Raw genomic sequence first — 18,063 nt, forward strand, 5'->3', positions numbered from 1 at the left:
CCTACTTCTCTACTCTCACTGTCTTCAAAATTTATTTAGTGTCGCTCTCACCCTTTCCTGATTGCCAATTGAAAACTAAAAGGGCGTTAAAAAATGTTTATAGTTTTTTATTTCTATTCGAGAAATCATTTCACTTAATCGTACAAATATCACATTATTTTATATACATATTTCTGTAACAATTGATGGAGGTCGCTTTTGATGGTTGAATCATTTCAATATTGCCGCGTAATGCTCCCGGTAGGAATATTTAAACCGCAATACAATGCTGCAAAATAGTTTTTAATCAAAATTTAACATTCACTTGAAATGTTTTTTACCTCACTCAACTAAGTACTTACATCAGGAATACGAAGGCAATCGCATACAAAGCAGCGCTTACAATATTAAACAATCCTGGAAATGTTTTAAGTGACTCCTTGTAGATGACTGTGTAGAGAGGCGCCGCCAAGAAGGGCGCAATCGACTGCAGCACATTTTTAATGGAAAATATTTTACCTAGAACACATACATGTACAACGGGGATTTTTAAGAATGAGTTTATATAAATATATGTTGGTCTCACCCAGATCTGTTGCGGGCACTATATTCGACACAATCGTACGGCACATGGGCCCACCTATCGATTTAAAGACGCCCAAAGCGACAGCCAAATACAAATGCCAAGCCTCCGATGCCACGCCTCTTACAATGCTGCTGATAACTTCGCTTAAGAATGAAACGAGTGCCAATGTTACCACGGACATGCTGAAGACCTGCAAACAGATTAGGGAAGCACTGAATGGTATTCCTTTTAATTTATTGCAACAGGCACCGCTTATTCGAGAAATGTACAAAACATAATTTGTAACTGATCTTTAGACACAGTTGCTCATTTAAAGATTAAGTGAATGAGTGAATGTGAGTGTGATTTTAGTTGAAATTGCCTTATTCAGTAGTTTTTATATGACGCCTGAGTGTAGGCCTTTAATGGGTTTATATTCTTTTCTGAGTCACCCCGTAACTCATGTATTTAACCCTTTAACTGTTTATGTCGAGTATACTCGTCAGAGCGAAACGAAAATTTTTCACATAATGTCAAGTATACTCGTCGAGAAAATAAAAAATCGCATTCGCATTATTATTCAATGAACCAACTGTAATTTTTCCCCTGAAAGAGGGTAAATAAAGATCTTTTAAAAAATTTACATTTTAGAGTATTCGTTAGTCTGGCAACCTTATTATTATTATTTTTTTTTTGATACGCAATAGCTTGCATTTAGCTATGGAAGTACCGTTACAAAACTATTTTTTCAAATCAGAAAAAAACATTTCGTATGCATTTCGCAGTTGATTGTGCGATGTCATAATCGAAATCCAATCGAAAACGAAAATTACAAGAGTCCTGTGGATTTTATTGATAGGAAAAGTAATAGTAAGTACTTTTATACCTTTTAGGAATAAAATGGTGAAATACATAATTTTAATTATCCCTACCAGATGAATTATTACGATAGTGATGGAAATATGTGTTTAGACACAAAAAAAAACGCAAAGGAATAATAATTTTGTCGTCTTGTGATGAGAGCAGCGATGAAGCTGCAGAAATCAGCGATCAAGTTAAAGACGACAGGGATACATTTCAAGAGAGCAATAATGAAGATGGAGAATACAATGAATCAGAAAAGAAAAAATTCAAGTTCAACATGGCCGGCTGTAGGTACTGAAAAGGACACGAAGGATATCGAATTCATGTGGATAACTGGTGCACTAATATTAACCTTGCTGAAAAGTTGTGATCTCATTACACAGATTTACTTGGCCCAGTGAGAAAAAATAATGTTGGAAGTGCAGTAGAAATAATAGACTCTTCCCTAAAGAAAGGAGAACACATTGAGAGGTCTGAAATAAACTGATGATAATGAAATGATGAGTTAAAAAATATATTTTGATACTGAGTACAAGACATATCGGTAGTATGATAGAAATAAAGAAAATTAATACAATAAAAAGTCCGTCTGTAGTTTATGAATATAAAAAGAAAATGGGTGGAGTAAGTAATAGTGATGGGATAATAGTTGCATATTCTATGCGAAGGAAAGGTTAGGTTAGATTGACCTGGCTGGCTGAAAGCTATCACATAGACCTATTGTTCCTTAGTAGTACGTGGAAAGGATGAGTTTATTGTCTTTATTGGCGCTTGGCTGTCAACGTAAATATTTATGTTGGAGTTGCTCGATGTCTCTGCTACTGCTATTTCTGCAGCCTTTCCTACCGCAAAGACTTCTGCTTGAAAAATACTCCGTCTATCATTTTCGAGCCGTCAGTAAATCTATTAAGCGTATTGGGGCTAGGTTTCGGACCTCTTTTCTACCCCTCTTCTTCTATTGTTTTGTTTGGAATCTCTTCACCCAATATGGGAAGGAAAGGACTAAAAAATATTATAAGACAATTTTTCTTCATCTCCTGGATATTATTTGTACGAACTCTTATTTGATATATAAAAAATATAATAGAAAATTATATCGTATTGACTTATTACTGGAATGTATCAAAAAAACTATTGAACCATATTTTGATAATTCATGAAATACATCTCCACTTGGTCGTTCAGCTTTAACTACACCTTTACGATTACTTGAAAAGCATTTTCCTGACTTAGTACAAAGTACAAAAGTAAAATCAAATCCTGCACTCAGAAGTTCATACTGTTCAAAAAGTAATATTAGAAGAGGACCAAGATTGGTGCCCAATTATGTGCTGCACCTTGCTTTAAAAACTATCATTGATTGCATTTAATTTAAATTTTTAACATAGATTTGACTTTTTGTAACTTAGATTTCTTGAAATTCATTTGGCCTTTATTGCTTCTGTTTTTATTCCCATAATGCCTTAATTTTACCTTTAAGTGATATATTTTTATTAATAACATACATTTTTTTGTTATTTTAATTTTTCACTTTAATTTATTTATATCAGTAGTACAGGCCAACGAATAAAAATATATATTTTCTAACAAACCAACACGCAACGTTTGATTTTCAGTCATAATTGCCGACTTTTACAGGCAGAAATATTTTATTCTGTTTATGTCGAGTATTCTCGTCTTCGCTGGAAAATAATTAAGCAGGCACGAAAAGTTTTTCGAAAGAAAAATAAACAATTAAAGGGGTAAATTCGCAATCTGCCTTGAAATGTAAGGCCTTGGTCAAGCGTTAGTGGAGATCAAGTTTTTTAATTGAGAATCAAGAGAGTAGGCAAGGTAAAGGCGTCATAAGCTTTCAAGCCTTACCTGTCTACGCACAAATAAAGCGTTTTTCAGTAAGAGCGCTTCAACTTTTTTTTTTAATAAACGGTTTGACTTTTTTAACTGATTTTTTTTTTTATTATCGAGTTTGAACATATACATTTAAGTATGAAATTCGATTTCTTTTGCATGACCACCGCGTGCACGTTTTACGAAGTCCACCCGTTGAACCCAATTTTCGACCACTCTTTTGCATAAATCGGCCGAAATTCCGAACTTACTCTTCAACAAATCAATTGTAGCGTGTGCTGTGTGGCTTGTGGCCCCGTCCTGTTGAAACCACATGTCGTCTAAGTCCATACCATTCAATTGCGGCCAAAAATAATCGTTTATCATGTCGCGGTATCGATTTCCATTCACAGTAACGTGGCGATTGTTCTCGTCAACGAAAAAATATGGGCCAATTACGCCGCCGGCATGTAAACTGCACCAAACAGTGATTTTTTCGGGATGCAACGGTGCCTCATGAATCACGTGTGGATTGCTTTCTGCCCAGTAACGCATATTTTGCTTGTTGACAAAGCCATTGAGCCAAAAGTGAGCTTCATCACTGAAGATGATTTTTCGACTTTAAACTTTCTTAACAGAACACGCATTTTTATAATAAAATTCAATGGTTTGCAAGCGTTGCTCAAGTGTGTAGCGTTCCATGATGAAATGTATACTAATGAAGTTTACAAATGACAAGCGAAAAATAAAAAATATTGCGTCGTTCGCCATCCCTAACGGAAAAAAGTTGAAGCGCACCTATTGAAAAACGCTATATTTGCTAGGATTTACGGAAGCATCAATAAAAATCGACTTAGTGCATCACAAATTGTGAAAAATTGCAAATTCCAATAAGGAAACGAGGAGTTCAACAAATTTTATCAATAAAGAGGAAACCCCTTTGAAAAGACCCCAACTTACCCAATCAAATAAAGTGAGCAGACTAAAATTTGCAAAAGAGCACATGAGTTAGCCTGAAAGCTGGCGCAATATTACTTTTTCAGATGAAAACAAGTTTAATTTTGATGGCTCTGATGGTTTCAGCTATTACTGGCAAAATCTTCGCCAAAACAACCCACTAAAAATTAGTCTGAATTTCGAAGGCGGTTTCATTATGATATGGGTAATATTTTAGTACCATGAAAAGCTGAAATTATGGTTCATTACGACAAAAATGAACCCCGAAAAATATATTCAGATCTTAGATGGCGTGCTCATTGACTATTTGGAAGAGAACGCTGGTACTGGGCTTACATTTCAACAGGAGTTCTTTCCTTTCCGATCAATACCCTTACTTGGCTGGTCAGCCAGAGGTCCCGACATTAGCCCCATTGAAAATGTTTGGGTACAAGCACTAAAAATATCAATTTTTGTGGCTGGATTTGGGCATAAATACACTGCGGAAATTAATTGACTCTCTACAAAATAGAACTTTCCAGACTATAAATAAGAATGGAGGTTCAACAAAATATTAAAAGCACAATATAAGCATGTTTTTTTTTATAAAGGGTGGTTAAATTTCAAGGCCGATGTTGAATGTGAACCACACCTAAACGTCAAGTTTTTTTCTGCATTTCATTTGACATTTTTCAATTTCAGACTAACTCAATTTGAGCAACGCGTTAAAGTTATTCAGGCTTATTATGAAAACGGGCGTTCAAATCAAAACGGGCGTTCGAAGAAAATCATCTTCAGTGATGAGGCACATTTTCACCTCAGTGGATTCGTCAATAAGAAGAATTGCCGCATTTGGGCGAATGATAATCCAAGAGTGATTGCCGAAAAACCAATGCATCCACAAAGAGTGACTGTTTGGTGCGTTTATAGGCCGGCGGCATCATTGGGCCGTATTTTATCCAAAATGAGGCCGGTCAGGCAGTTACTGAGAATAGTGTTCGCTATCGTGAGATGATAACGAACTTTTTATGACCCGAATTGGAAGATATGGATGTGGACGGTATGTGGTTTCACCAGGACGGTGCCATTTGTCACACAGCTAACGAAACAATGGCTCTTTTGCGCGAAAAATTTGATGGCCGAATAATCTCACGTCGCGGCGATGTCAATTGGCCGCCAAGATCATGTGATTTGACACCGTTGGACTTCTTTCTTTGAGGTTATTTGAAAGAAAAGGTGTACGTTGATAAGCCAGCAACAATTCAAGAGCTAAAGGATGAGATAATTCGGCACATTAACGGCATAGAACCTCAATTATGCCTCAGCGTCATCGAAAATTTGGACCATCGGATGGAGGTGGGCCATTTGGCCGATATTTTGTTCCATACGTAATTGAGCTATACCAATATTATCATAATAAAGAGAAATGACAATAATTTCCTAAAAAGATTATATAATATTTTATTCAAAATCAACACCGGCCCTTGAAACTTAACCACTATAAACATGTAAATTTTAATTTTAATTGCATGCGGCTTAGCAAAATTCCTTCACTGTATTGTAACCTGCTTACATATGCGAAAACATAATTTTATGAAAGCTTCTCAATTTTTAATATTTTTAAGTAAAATGCATATGCCAGTATGCAGAAGACTGTAATAGTCACTTTTAACAAGAATGATAGAGTTCGGTATACATACATTTTTGTTATAAAAGAAAGAACTATTTCTTGAGCAGCAAAAGAGGCAACCTTTGTAAAAAATGATGAAAAATTAAGATTATATTGATGTAAACATGGAAGAGAAAAGAATAGGAAGAAAGAGTTATTTGTAAAAAATTAAAGCAAAACTCTACAATTACTCAGCTCCCAACTAATTGTATCAAATTGACTGAGAACCGGTAGCGGCACCGCGTAAGTGCCACATTCTGTATTATCTCAACCGTGACTATTAGATGTTATCGTGACTAATGACATGTCTGTGTAAATAATTTGAAATGACAGATATTTGTGGAAACGATGGAAGAATATTGTTAAGTTAAAAAATATCTATAAAAAGTAAGGGTATGTAAGTATAAGTATAAAAAAACCCACTTTCCTAAACACTAATACACCTTACGTCGGCTCTCAATTTTTTTTAATTACAAATTTTAACAAATATTACTCAACAGGTAGTAGCACATACATACAGGCAGCGTCAAAAGAAAGTGGACACAACATATTGATAAATTTTGACTATTTACTTTTTAATTAATCTTTTTTATAAAACTATAGTTTATGCTACAACTAAAACCAAATAAACGAAAGTTTCGAACTTCGTATAAAATGTGTGAAAATTCGGCAAATTTTCATCAATATTTCAAACTTTTTTTTTTTTTAATTTTTAGAACAATTTCGGGTATGCAGTTTTATAGATCATTGACTTTTGGTGTAATAAAGCCAAAGTTTCGATTGGTTCGAAAATCGCGTTGATTTTTGACAGTTTTTTTAGCGACGGTGTTGCTGCTTTCTTCCATATAAAAAAATGTGGAGTAGGTGTTAAATGGAGAAAATGCACAAGAACGCGTCCAAAAAAATTTTTAAAAATCATTACAAAAAAAAAAAATAATAATTAATAGGACTATGAATAAGTTCGTGCGGTTTTTTTCGAAATTTGAAACTTTATTGACGTAAAATGGTTACAAATTTAATATTCAAAATATTGTCCATCGCTTACTACTACTTTTTCCCATCTTTCTGGCAATTCACGGATTCCCTTTGTGAAAAATTCGGTCGGTTTTGCCGCAATCCACGAATCGATCCATTTTTTGACTTCATCGTAATTACGGAAGTGCTGGTCAGCCAGGCCATGTTGCATCGATCGGAAGAGATAGTAATCGGATGGCGCAAGGTCTGGACTATACAGCGGGTGGGGTAGGACATCCCATTTGAGCGTTTCTAAGTATGTTTTGACCACTTGTGCAACATGTGGCCGAGCATTGTCATGTTGCAAAATAACTTTGTCGTGTCTATCGGCGTATTGCGGCCGTTTTTCTCGCAGTGCTCGGCTCAAACGCATCAATTGTCGTCGGTAGACATCCCCCGTAATCGTTTCATTCGGTTTCAGTAGCTCATAATACACAACACCCAGCTGGTCCCACCAGATACACAGCATAACCTTCAGGCCATGAATATTCTGCGCCGACGTCGATGTTGAAGCATGGCCAGGGTATCCATACGTTGCCCGACGTTTTGGATTGTCGTAATGGACCCACTTTTCATCGCCAGTCACAATTCGATGCAAAAAACCCTTTCTTTTGTGCCGTTGAAGCAGTTGTTCGCATGCCATAAAACGGCGTTCAACGTCTCTTGGCTTCAATTCATACGGCACCCAATGGCCTACCTTTCGGATCATTCCCATGGCTTTTAAACGTTTGGAAATGGTTGATTGATCAACTCCCAAAGTTTTTGCAACCTCTTCTTGCGTTTGAGCCGGATCTTGATCGAGCAATTCCTCCAATTCGGTATCCATGAACTTTGGCGGCGCACCCTCGCGTTCTTCGTCTTCCAAGCCAAAATCACCACTTTTAAAGCGTGCAAACCACTTCTGGCACGTTCGCTCAGATAGAGCATGCTCACCATAAACTTCCACCAAGATACGATGACTTTCGGCTGCTTTTTTCTTCATATTAAAATAATGAAGAAGAATTCCCCGCAAAAACACATTATTTGGCACGAAATTCGACATTTTCAAGTGTGGTAAAAATATTGTTGTTTACGCTTCAAATAAAAAACTTATACTGACGTTTGTGCCTTACGACAGTAGCTCTCCAATGAATGTTTGGAAATGTGGATCGATGGAATAATAATCAAGTTACGCCATCTGTTGTAAAACCGCACGAACTTATAAATAGACCTATTAATAATCGCGTGCACTTCTGTTAGGTGCCTGACCGAGCTCCTCCTCCTATTTGTAACGGGTGTCTTGATGTTTTCCACAAATGCAGGGACCTACAGTTTCAAGCCGACTCCGAATGGAAATATTTTTTATGAGAAGCTTTTTCATGGCAGAAATCGCCCGGTTTGCCATTGCCTGCCGAGGGGCGACCGATATTAGAATAAACTTTTTCAATTTGCTGTTTCAAGCACGAAGACGCGAACCTAGGCATGCAAGTATGTTGAAAATTTTATATACAATATATATTTTTTTTTAATTTATACTAAATCAGTTCAGAAATGAAGCATTGCAATATTTTTTTTTCTTCCTTATTTAACTTCTCTTGGGGGAAATAGGGCCTCTACAAAGCTTTTCAACTTTCCCGCTTCCGATCTGTTATTTTTGCAGTGTCCCACGTCATATTGGCTGCTGGAAGTTCTTCTTCAAGTGTTTTTTGGGCTACCGCAACTACTGCTGGCTTGTGAGTTCCATTCTAGCGCCACTTTTGTTAAGCTATCAGGAGGCTTAAGTGTGACCTAACCATTTTCTGCTCTTGATTTGCTTAGTTATGGTCTCCTCTTTGGTTAAGTTGGAGAGCTCTGTATCATATTTGGCTAGAATATTCTACCAATGATTTTTAGGCATTTGTTGGTGAATTTTAATTTACAGAGAAGTAGCTTTGTTTTCTTTTTTGTTGAAATAAGTGAAGTTTTTTATAAAATGTGTCAATTTTATTAGTCCTCGAAAATTATGAGGGCATATGGTAGACCACATTTAGAGTGGTTATTGACCAAAAGTTTTAAAAATTTCACATATATTTAGCCAGGAGTGTTAAGGGGTTACAACATTTTTTACACTTATTATGAATTTAGAAACTTTGACCCGCTATTAAAAAAACTAAAAAGAGCTGAGTTAAACTTTGTTCTATAAAAATTATTTATTCTTCGTGCACTTTCTGAAATTGTGTGCACTTTCTGAAATTGTGTGCACTTTCTTGTAAAATTAAAGCGTATAGCCCTTCTAACCCTCCGAAACCAAACCCTCGCGAAATCTTTGGTCCAGCGTTCACAAAGCAGACCCGAAAAATCAAATTTTAGCCATATTGTGATTTGAGCTTTATGAAGATTTTTAAAGTTCTTCTAACAACCACATAATCCCAAGTTATTCCTATGATATCATGAAGTTATTGTAATGCAAACGGAAAGCAACTGTTTTCGACTTTAGTCCTACCTTTCGCAATATCAAGAAACCAATTAGTGTACCGAACATTGGCACCATATGTCCAACCGTCTCGTAAAAGGTGAAATCTCGCACAGTCCAGTGGAATTTTTCGCGCACAAACAAATAGAAGACCGTCATGGCGCCATCTGTAATGATTTTTTTTTTATAAATAAAGAGGTAATTACAAATGTCTCAAAACAGCTGCGAAATCCCCATCGCCTTCTGTTGTATACAAGTGCAATAAAATTATAAACATATTATATAAGATATACGTATAAAGTATAAATGGACGTACATGCATATGTATGTATGTATGAAGATATGTCAACGCAACTCACCAAGCACAAAGATCGATAGAAACATGGTGCCAGTTACAAGCCAAATAATGCTGCGGTCATAGAAGGGCCGGGCTTTAAAGCAAGTCACCAGCATATCCTTGATGTGCACGTAACTGAAAAGTCCTGCCTTTTTAGATTTCTCCATTGGTGTCTCCTCAGCTTTGTGCTTCTCACTTGTTGAACCATTCGCCACAGAGCTAAGGCCTGCTTCTTTTGCCTTTTCACAGCTATTTAAATCTTTTTTGACTTCCTTTGCGGATTCGTTTGACTCCTTCAGTGCATCTTCTGCTGCTGTTTCTACTACTTTACCCTTTGCATCTATTGCGAGTACACTTTTCCGCTTTTCTTGGGTTTCCGCTTTGGAATTGCTGACGTGGTCTAAAGCGGTATTTTCACTGCGCTTTCCATTCATGTTTGTTTTTGTATTTTTATCACAGCATCCATTCAAATCCTGACTTAAATTTAAGCTCTCCGGCACGCAGATCACAATGAAAACTGTTGCGCCGCACATCAGCAAACCGGAAATGATGAAAGTAGTTGTGGCACCAGTAGCGGCATAGACGAAACTTGACAGCAAAGAACCGCTCATCAGGCCAATGGAAAAGAATGCTTCCATGAAAATCATTCTGAAATAAGACAACAAAGTTATAGTTGTGTGAGTGTGAGTATTGTAACTTGTGTACAATTTAAGGTACGTTTTTAGTGTGGGGAAAAAGAAGTCCATTATTTTTGCGTAACATGTTTGCTCAAATGGTTTAAAACTGTTTTATGGTTGAGCTTTAGCTCCTCGGCGATGCTACGACTACTAACATGCCGGCCAACTTCGATTATTTCTGTAGTTCTATCGACATTTTCTTTAACATCGAATGCAATAAAAATTATTTATTTTTATGTAGAAGAAACGTACTTTTATCTAATAAAATGTACGAGTACGTAGGTACTTTGAAACCTCGGTAACGAAACGCCAAATGATAGAAAGAGTTTTTTTTCAATAGCGGGCTTCCCTTGGTCGATAGGTAATGACAAACGTTGGAATATATTTATCCCATGAGAAAAAAGCGTCTCATAAACAAACCATCTGCCTGTCAAAGGCGGCATAAGACTGTAAATCCATTTATTTGTAAGACCTACAGTCAAGCAGAAACCACAAATTAGAGGAGGAGCTCGGCGAAACAACCAACAAAGCGTGTAAGCGCCAATTGTGTACTTAAATACACTTACACATATATACTTATTAGTATATCATACGAGGTGTAGATCAAAGACTTCATACGAACCTGTAGGGTCTTGTCTTAGTATCTGTCACATCAGATATGAAGCAGAAAGCTGCCACGGAGAACACACAATTGCCACCTAAAACGGAATGTGGCACCACAGCCAAAACATAGTACCAGGGATTCACCGGTTGATAGACGGCTATTTGACAAATCACTGCAGCGATGATGTAGGTGAATGAGAAGCCTATTGGAAATGTGCAAATGGGTATATAGTAAATCTATTAAAGAAATATGTATGATACATAATAAAGAAATCAATATTGCCATACCTATCATTGATATGACCAGCAATGGCTTGCGGCCATAGTGATCCGACCATGAGCCTATGAAAACGCCACACAGCGCCGGCACAATACTTTCCAAAAGTGTGCGTATCATAAACAGATTTGCGACGTATGGCTGCACTTCGGTTTCAATTTGCTATAATTATGTACGTAAGTAAATATTTATATTACAAAAATCAGGTGAAATGAAAACAAAGAGACATGTAGAAATGTAGAAATGTAAAAAACATGTTTTATTTTTGTTATAAACAAAAGCTATTAAAAGTTTTTATGCATACATACTTATACGAGATATACATATGTATGTGGTTATGCATACGTGTAAGTTACTGTGCATGGAATTTATAGATTCCCCTTACGAAGATTTGAGCTAATAAATAATTTTGGTATTTCAGCTGGCGCAAATGAACTACGACGCTGTATTAACAAGTTTTCCAATAGGTTCACAAAAATTGTATATTTATGTAAATAAAAACACCCACTTAAATTTGATGTACGACACTGCAACGTTATTCGAGGTTTACTTTTACGTTTATTATGACGAAGCTCACGAGCGAGAAATATTCGGAAATCCTTAAATATTTGTTACTACCGAAATTCTGAATAGGTGTAGGCTGCTTGAAATCAGGTTACTTTAAATTTCTGGTCGTCATGCTAAAATTAATAAATTCGAGTCAGCATATTCACTATTTACTATTCCTGTGCCGGTGCCGGTGAGGCAGTACACCAATTGAGTATACACTTTTATCTTTTCCGTAATAAAAGTCTGCCTCAGTGCAAAAGTAGTCAAATCGGTCAATCCAACGCCGCTTACATAGGTTGAGAGACTTTAGTCGGCATTAAGACTAATCTTACCTAAAGATCTAATCCTACTCTCTGTAAAAATTAAAATCAAATTATCACAAGAGGTGAAGCATCAAAACTTCTCGAGCTTTGCAAGTATTAGCGAATACTATACAGAAAAGAACTGATTGTATCGGGTATTTTTTAAGAGCTTGATAACTTAAAATGATAATGCAAAACAGAATTTTATTATAATCTGGTGGGTAATTTTATGGTGCTTATTTTTTTGTATGATATCCGCCATATGTTCGCCGCGGCTACGTATTACACCGTTAATTTTATTAGCCCAATTTTTGGCAACTTCTTCCAATAAATCTGAATAATAAATCTAAATGAGCCCAATAAACAAAAATGCGACCCAAACAATGGTCATTTGGCTTCAATTCTTGCACGAGCTGTATTTTATAGGCACGTAAGCGGCGTAAGCGTAAGATTCGCGGCCGCCGTAGCCGAATGGTTTGGTGCGTGACTACCATTCGGAGTTCAAAGAGAAAGTAGGTTCAAATCTCGGTGAAAGCCCAAAATGAAGAAAAAGTTTTTTCGAATAGCGATAGCCCCTCAGCGGGCAATGACAAACCTCCGTATGTATTTCTGCCATTTAAAAGCTCCTCATAAAAAGTATCTTCCTTCATTTGTGGAACAACATCAAGACGCACGCCACAAATAGGATGAGGAGCTCGGCCAAACACCCAGAAAGGGTGTGCGCGCCAATTATATATATATATACATATATATATAAGCCAAGATTCTTACGTACAATTTTTCCAAGGTCAAAGACCAACAAGTTCAGTACGGCGACGAATCGACATTTCGGCGTCTTTTCCAACAGATCGCTCTATGAACTTAGCGACCAGATTCATTTTTCTCGAAGTAAACTTCCACAATTTGAAGCGTTGTTCTGACGTTAAACGATTCATGATGACTTGCCAAATCGTACTGGGCAGAAATGTCAACATATTTTGCCATTATATCAAATAGATATATATCAAATAGAAATGAAAAAATAAAAATAAAAAAATGGAATAAAAATAAAGAAATAAAATAAAAAAATTAAATAAATAAAAATAAAAATAACAAATGATTAAAAATGTAAGCAGGAATGAAAAGAAAAATTACAGTAAAAGAAACGTCCATTAAATTAAAGACACTTCATCCAGTTTTGAATACTACATTAGCACAAAATTATGATATACAGTTATGTTATATGTATAATTAGGCAAATATCTGTATCTATAAACGAGTCGCAAAGACTGCCACTAGAACGGGCAAGGCTTTGTTTCAAAGAGAGCTGCGTTCCTCGCAGAAAGCTATATGGGTCATTAAGCAATGTTCGAACCTGAGCCTCTATCAGGACTACTCTTTGAACGAGATTGACGTTGAAAAACATAAATTCTTCACAAATTGAGAAAAATAAAAAACTTTAAAGCGATTTTTGAATGGTGGCTAAAGATGCTGCCGCAATGTAAGATTTTTGATTGTCTTACTTTGCTCCGCTTTGAAAGCTTCAATGGCCAAATGTTTGTTTTAACCGCAGTCGTAATAATCATCCACACAGCCCTGAACTCTTCGTCTACGAGTTGGTTCCAATGGACTCTCGGATGAGATTTTATTATATTATATATCCATATCAAAATCTGATGCTTTTGAACTATGTAACTCTTTCATGTCCTCCGCAATATTCTATCTATACAATATGTTATCATTTTTTGGTATTAATACGAATATTCTAGTGGGAACTACCGTCTAATAGGTAATCCTATTTTTTATTTGCGGTAGGCAAAGGATTAAATACGACGGATCTGTCGAAAGTAATGTCATTATTAACAAGAAATTGAGAAACATGAATTATCCAAATTTACCAAAAAACAAAAACTACGATTGCAATGAAATTGGCCCACAAAACGCTGTCAAATATAACTTTTTCCTACATATTCGACACTTCCAAGCGCTTCAAACACATCAAGCAAAGCTGCCATCCTGCCAACTTTCATATTTTAAGTGCAATTTTATTAGGTTTTGGCAGTTACTTTAAGCCAGCGCCTTAATCAATTTTACTCCAGCCAATATTCCTATATAATAAATTTCCCTCAATTGGAATAGTCCTAAATGACAATGTTAAGCTTACGAACAGTGGATGGCCGGCTATAGAGAGAGGAAGACCCACCAGACAAATTAGGCTGACGACATTAAAATACCAGGCAAATAGCGAAACTCTCTTAAACAGATATTGTGTCTAAACCCTAAATATAATCTGAAATGAGAAGTGTTTCCCCTCACCTAAATATGTTAGTAAAATGAAAATACCATTTAATTTCAATGATAATAATTATGTGTAGCCACTGCGTATATTTATTATTAGTTATTATTATTTTTTTTTTTTTTATTTACCGTCGCTTGTTCGCTAGCATTTTTGGTGCCCAATTCTTTGCAAATACTATCGTTGTAATGGAATATCGTTGTGCAGGCTTGGTATATAATCTGGTTGCGAAGAATGGTACCTGAAAGTGGAAAAATATGCAATCAAAGAAATATCAAACAACCTTTTCACAAAATCCAACGTAAGCGCGACATTGGTTATCTTAATATAAGACATACTTAGTCCTGCCATAAATTCTGCTACAGTTAAGTCCGTTATAGGTATGCAATTGTAATACTTTTTTTAATGAAGTTTGTTTTATTTAACCATGTAAATATAAAAGAAAAAATTGAAACTTTCATTCGAAATGGTCACCATTTGCTTTTACTCAAGCCTTCAAACGATTAGGCAATTCAGCTATTGCTTCTGTCTTTGGTATCTTTACGATGTAACCTAACTTACGCAACTCCACTTTTCGATCATTCAAAACGTTTTTGTGGATTTTTTGATGTTTTCTGTTGTTACCGCCTCATTTGGACGTCCACAGCGTTGTGCATCATCGCTGTATCTACGATCACAAAGTGAGCAAACCATCGTTTTATTGTTGTTTCTGATGGAGCGGAGTCCCCACAACACTTTTGAAACCATTGCTTCGCCTCAATGGTGTTTTTTCCATCAAGAAGCAGTGTAAAATTAAAACACGAAATTCTTTTTGATCCATTGTTTTGAAAATAAGAAAAGTAGCCTCACCCTTAGCACAATAACTCACAAACTAATGAATATAAATTTTAACGGCTGACTTTTTAAAGTTAGTACTAACTGAAAAATAGGTGAATTTATTGCATTGAACTAAGGCTATCTCCGGGATTTCTCAGCCCATGTGGTATTCTGGAATACATTTGGGGTATTCTCAAGGGTGTTCCGGGTCGTTCTGGTTACGTAGAACCTACTGTCGGGGGAACCTTCACAAGGATATGTTAAGGAAATGGGAAGGAACCAGACAGGTGAGAAAAAGGAAGAAGAGGCTTTGGATTAGAGGATGACGGCCAACAGTGGTTATTTACGTTCGTATTAACCGCTTCAAGGTAGTGGTAAATTTCCCCAGATGTGCGATATTTAAACCCGCAATATCCGCAGGTGTAACAAAAAAATTAGAGCCCAGATGTCTAAACCTTTGCTCGACGAGAGCAGGACAGCTAAGAAGAAGGTGCTGAGATGGTTCCACCTCGTCCTCCAGACGGTTTCTACAGAAGGACTTTTGTCAATCTTAGAACTTTCCTCGAGCGCCCCCGACCTAGCCGTGGCTAGAAGGATGTCGCGACTTTGCACGTTTGCGCACTAGGTGCTCATTGAGTTGATGCGAGGCTCATCTTTCCAGGAGCAGACCATAAGACAGGAAGGGAATCCCAATTCTCTCATTTTGCGATGAAACTGTCTCCAGGGTCCCATGGATAGTTCTTAATTCTTGATAATTCTTTAAAATTTTGTTAATAATTGGTGACGGCACTTGTCAGTAATTCTTTGAGATGCTGATGTTTGGTGTACACAATCCAAATACCGATCGGATTTCAAAAATTATAAAGTAGAATAAAATGATTCACATTCATGTTGTTCCGAATAATTTTATTTCAGGATACTTCCATTCTGGTACAAATTTCTCAAAGTTAGTAATCGACGCCGACTTATACTTTAATTCTAGAATTTGACCTTCTTGCATCTCTCTTAATTCTAGTTCTACAGATGCTTTTTGATTCCCAAATATATTGGACAAGGAAAACTCTCATTATGTTAATTTCAAGTGGATTAAAAAAAATCAAAAGACGTAGCAATATAATAGCACAAAACTTAAAAAGGAGCTCGGGTGCATTTAACCAGAGCCACAAAAAATCCTTCTAAGAGCCGCGGTGACATCTGGTTGTTATTCTAATTCCTCTAACCGTTTATTTAAGTGTTCAAAACTGTACAACATAAGACAATTTGACACTTACAACATCCTGTGGCCCACCTAATTTTAAATTGTCTAAAAATATTTCCTGTCGTGCGCTTCAATGCCAAAATTAAATTTCGAACCGAGCTTCATTCAACCCAGAATGTGGTTATTTCGCCCTAGCTATCTTCAAAAGCAGTAGGTGAAAATTTTTTAAATTTAAATTTTCGTTCAATGCCGAATTTAAATTACCGGATAGGCTGTGTGCAAACACCAACATAAACACAATGGGTTCTACATAGTACATGTAGAATATTTTGCCCCATTGCAGCTGCTTTATCCGCGCTATCATTGCACTGGTTACCTTCTGAACCATTTTTAATTTTTTTTAACAATTCCTCGTACTATAGATTGAATTAAATTATTTAAGAAACAATTCTTCCAGCTCGAATGCTCTTATTACACTTTTATTTCGGCAATTATTTGTGCGTAAAGTTTTTGTATTATTCACTGTTCTGTGTGCCCGGATTCATTACTGATTTAATTGACTGCACAGCCGCCTGTGATCCCGTTCACCATTTGTTCTGCGCGTAGCTACTATGTATAGCTAATTTGTTAATAAATTCAGAAATAATTTGCAAGGGACCACACAAATCGTTCTCCAACAGCTACTAAATTAAAAACAAAAGCAGTGGTGCTTATTTGTATGTAAATACAATATTTTGATTAAATAACAGAAAAAATTTCAGTAATAAACAATAGTCCGTGAATATTTATTTCGTAACGCTTAAATATATTCGACTCCGGATGAAGTGTGACATAAAGTGGCAGCTATTTAAGAAAAATCAAGTATCGAACCGCCTCTCCCGTTTACGCTTCGCTAGTTCGCGTGCTAATACTACGAACTGCAAGTATTTATTTGTCGGCTTTCTTTGCACTTTCCGTAAATGCCGTGTTGCTTATTGTCGTTACAAATCCGAGTTTCTGATCATCACTTGCACCGTTTAAGTCCCGCGCACACGCATCCGTTCCAAGCCGGAATTGATTCGAAACTAACTCCATTATTGCAGTTATCTCGCAAAAAACATCGCATGTGAGCTCGCTAGCTAACTTTCATACATACATACATACGAAGGTAAATATGTAGATAGGAACACACGGAAACTAAACAAACTTATGTATGTATGTGTGCATGCACGCATTTTTATACATAGCACCTTGATCAAAAAGTTCCCGGAATAGATTCAGAAAATGCAAAACACAAGTTTATTCCTCAAAAGTGCTATTATCACCTTCAAAGTCTTTGATGCTTCCATTACTTCTTTTCGGCTGTTAAAATGAGTTCCCCGTAGTGGTTTTTGGCTCGATCAAAAACAAAAAAATGTCAGGAGCCATGACAGGTAAACTCGATGGCTGTTCGATGGTTTTAGTTTCGTTCTTTGGTAAAAATTTACGGATAATGAAATGTGGCAAATTGTTTCTCGTAAACATCTCATAACGCCCAAATAGTAGTCCTTATGAACTGTCTGACCATCTGGCAAAAATTCGTAGTGTAAAATACCGTTGTAGTCCCTAAATCCGCGAACATCGCTCTATTTTTAATTGAAAACGGCGTAGTTTTTTTGGTCTTGGCTCATTCGGAGCACTCCACTCACTAGTTTGATATCTGGATTGCATGTCATCCTCTTAAATACACGTCTCGTATCCATGATGGATTTGATGAATATTGGGC

General features: G+C 36.4%; 1 protein-coding gene across 3 annotated transcripts; it reads right to left on the minus strand.

Annotated features, from left to right (window-relative positions):
- Positions 1–86: 86 nt before the first annotated feature.
- On the minus strand, positions 87–17,371 carry LOC128867512 (uncharacterized). 3 transcript variants are annotated; one of them, XM_054108781.1, is made up of 10 exons: positions 17,190–17,371; positions 16,584–16,999; positions 14,437–14,546; positions 11,191–11,341; positions 10,922–11,105; positions 9,645–10,270; positions 9,316–9,452; positions 566–755; positions 342–498; positions 87–268 (listed from the first exon to the last, which is right to left on the minus strand). In XM_054108781.1, exons 2-10 carry the CDS (start codon positions 16,705–16,707, stop codon positions 211–213), a joined length of 1,737 nt encoding a protein of 578 aa, XP_053964756.1. In that variant the 5' UTR covers positions 16,708–16,999; positions 17,190–17,371; the 3' UTR covers positions 87–210. The 3 variants fall into 3 exon arrangements, with proteins under 3 accessions (XP_053964756.1, XP_053964755.1, XP_053964754.1); XM_054108780.1 differs by having other exon boundaries at positions 16,584–17,002; XM_054108779.1 differs by having other exon boundaries at positions 16,584–17,371.
- Positions 17,372–18,063: the final 692 nt, after the last annotated feature.

Source organism: Anastrepha ludens, chromosome 6 (genome assembly GCF_028408465.1).
Source record: "Anastrepha ludens isolate Willacy chromosome 6, idAnaLude1.1, whole genome shotgun sequence".
Lineage (NCBI taxonomy): Eukaryota > Metazoa > Arthropoda > Insecta > Diptera > Tephritidae > Anastrepha > Anastrepha ludens.

What these genes read in the sequence shown, in the direction of transcription:
- LOC128867512 (XM_054108781.1), bottom strand. Translation starts at nt 16,707, where the DNA reads ATGGTTCAGAAGGTAACCAGTGCAATGATAGCGCGGATAAAGCAGCTG. An exon ending in GCTGGTCATATCAATGATAG is followed by an intron (nt 11,106 to 11,190) that starts GTATGGCAATAT and finishes CATTTCCAATAG; the next exon opens with GCTTCTCATTCACCTACATC. An exon ending in GTTTCTTGATATTGCGAAAG is followed by an intron (nt 756 to 9,315) that starts GTAGGACTAAAG and finishes ATCTGTTTGCAG; the next exon opens with GTCTTCAGCATGTCCGTGGT.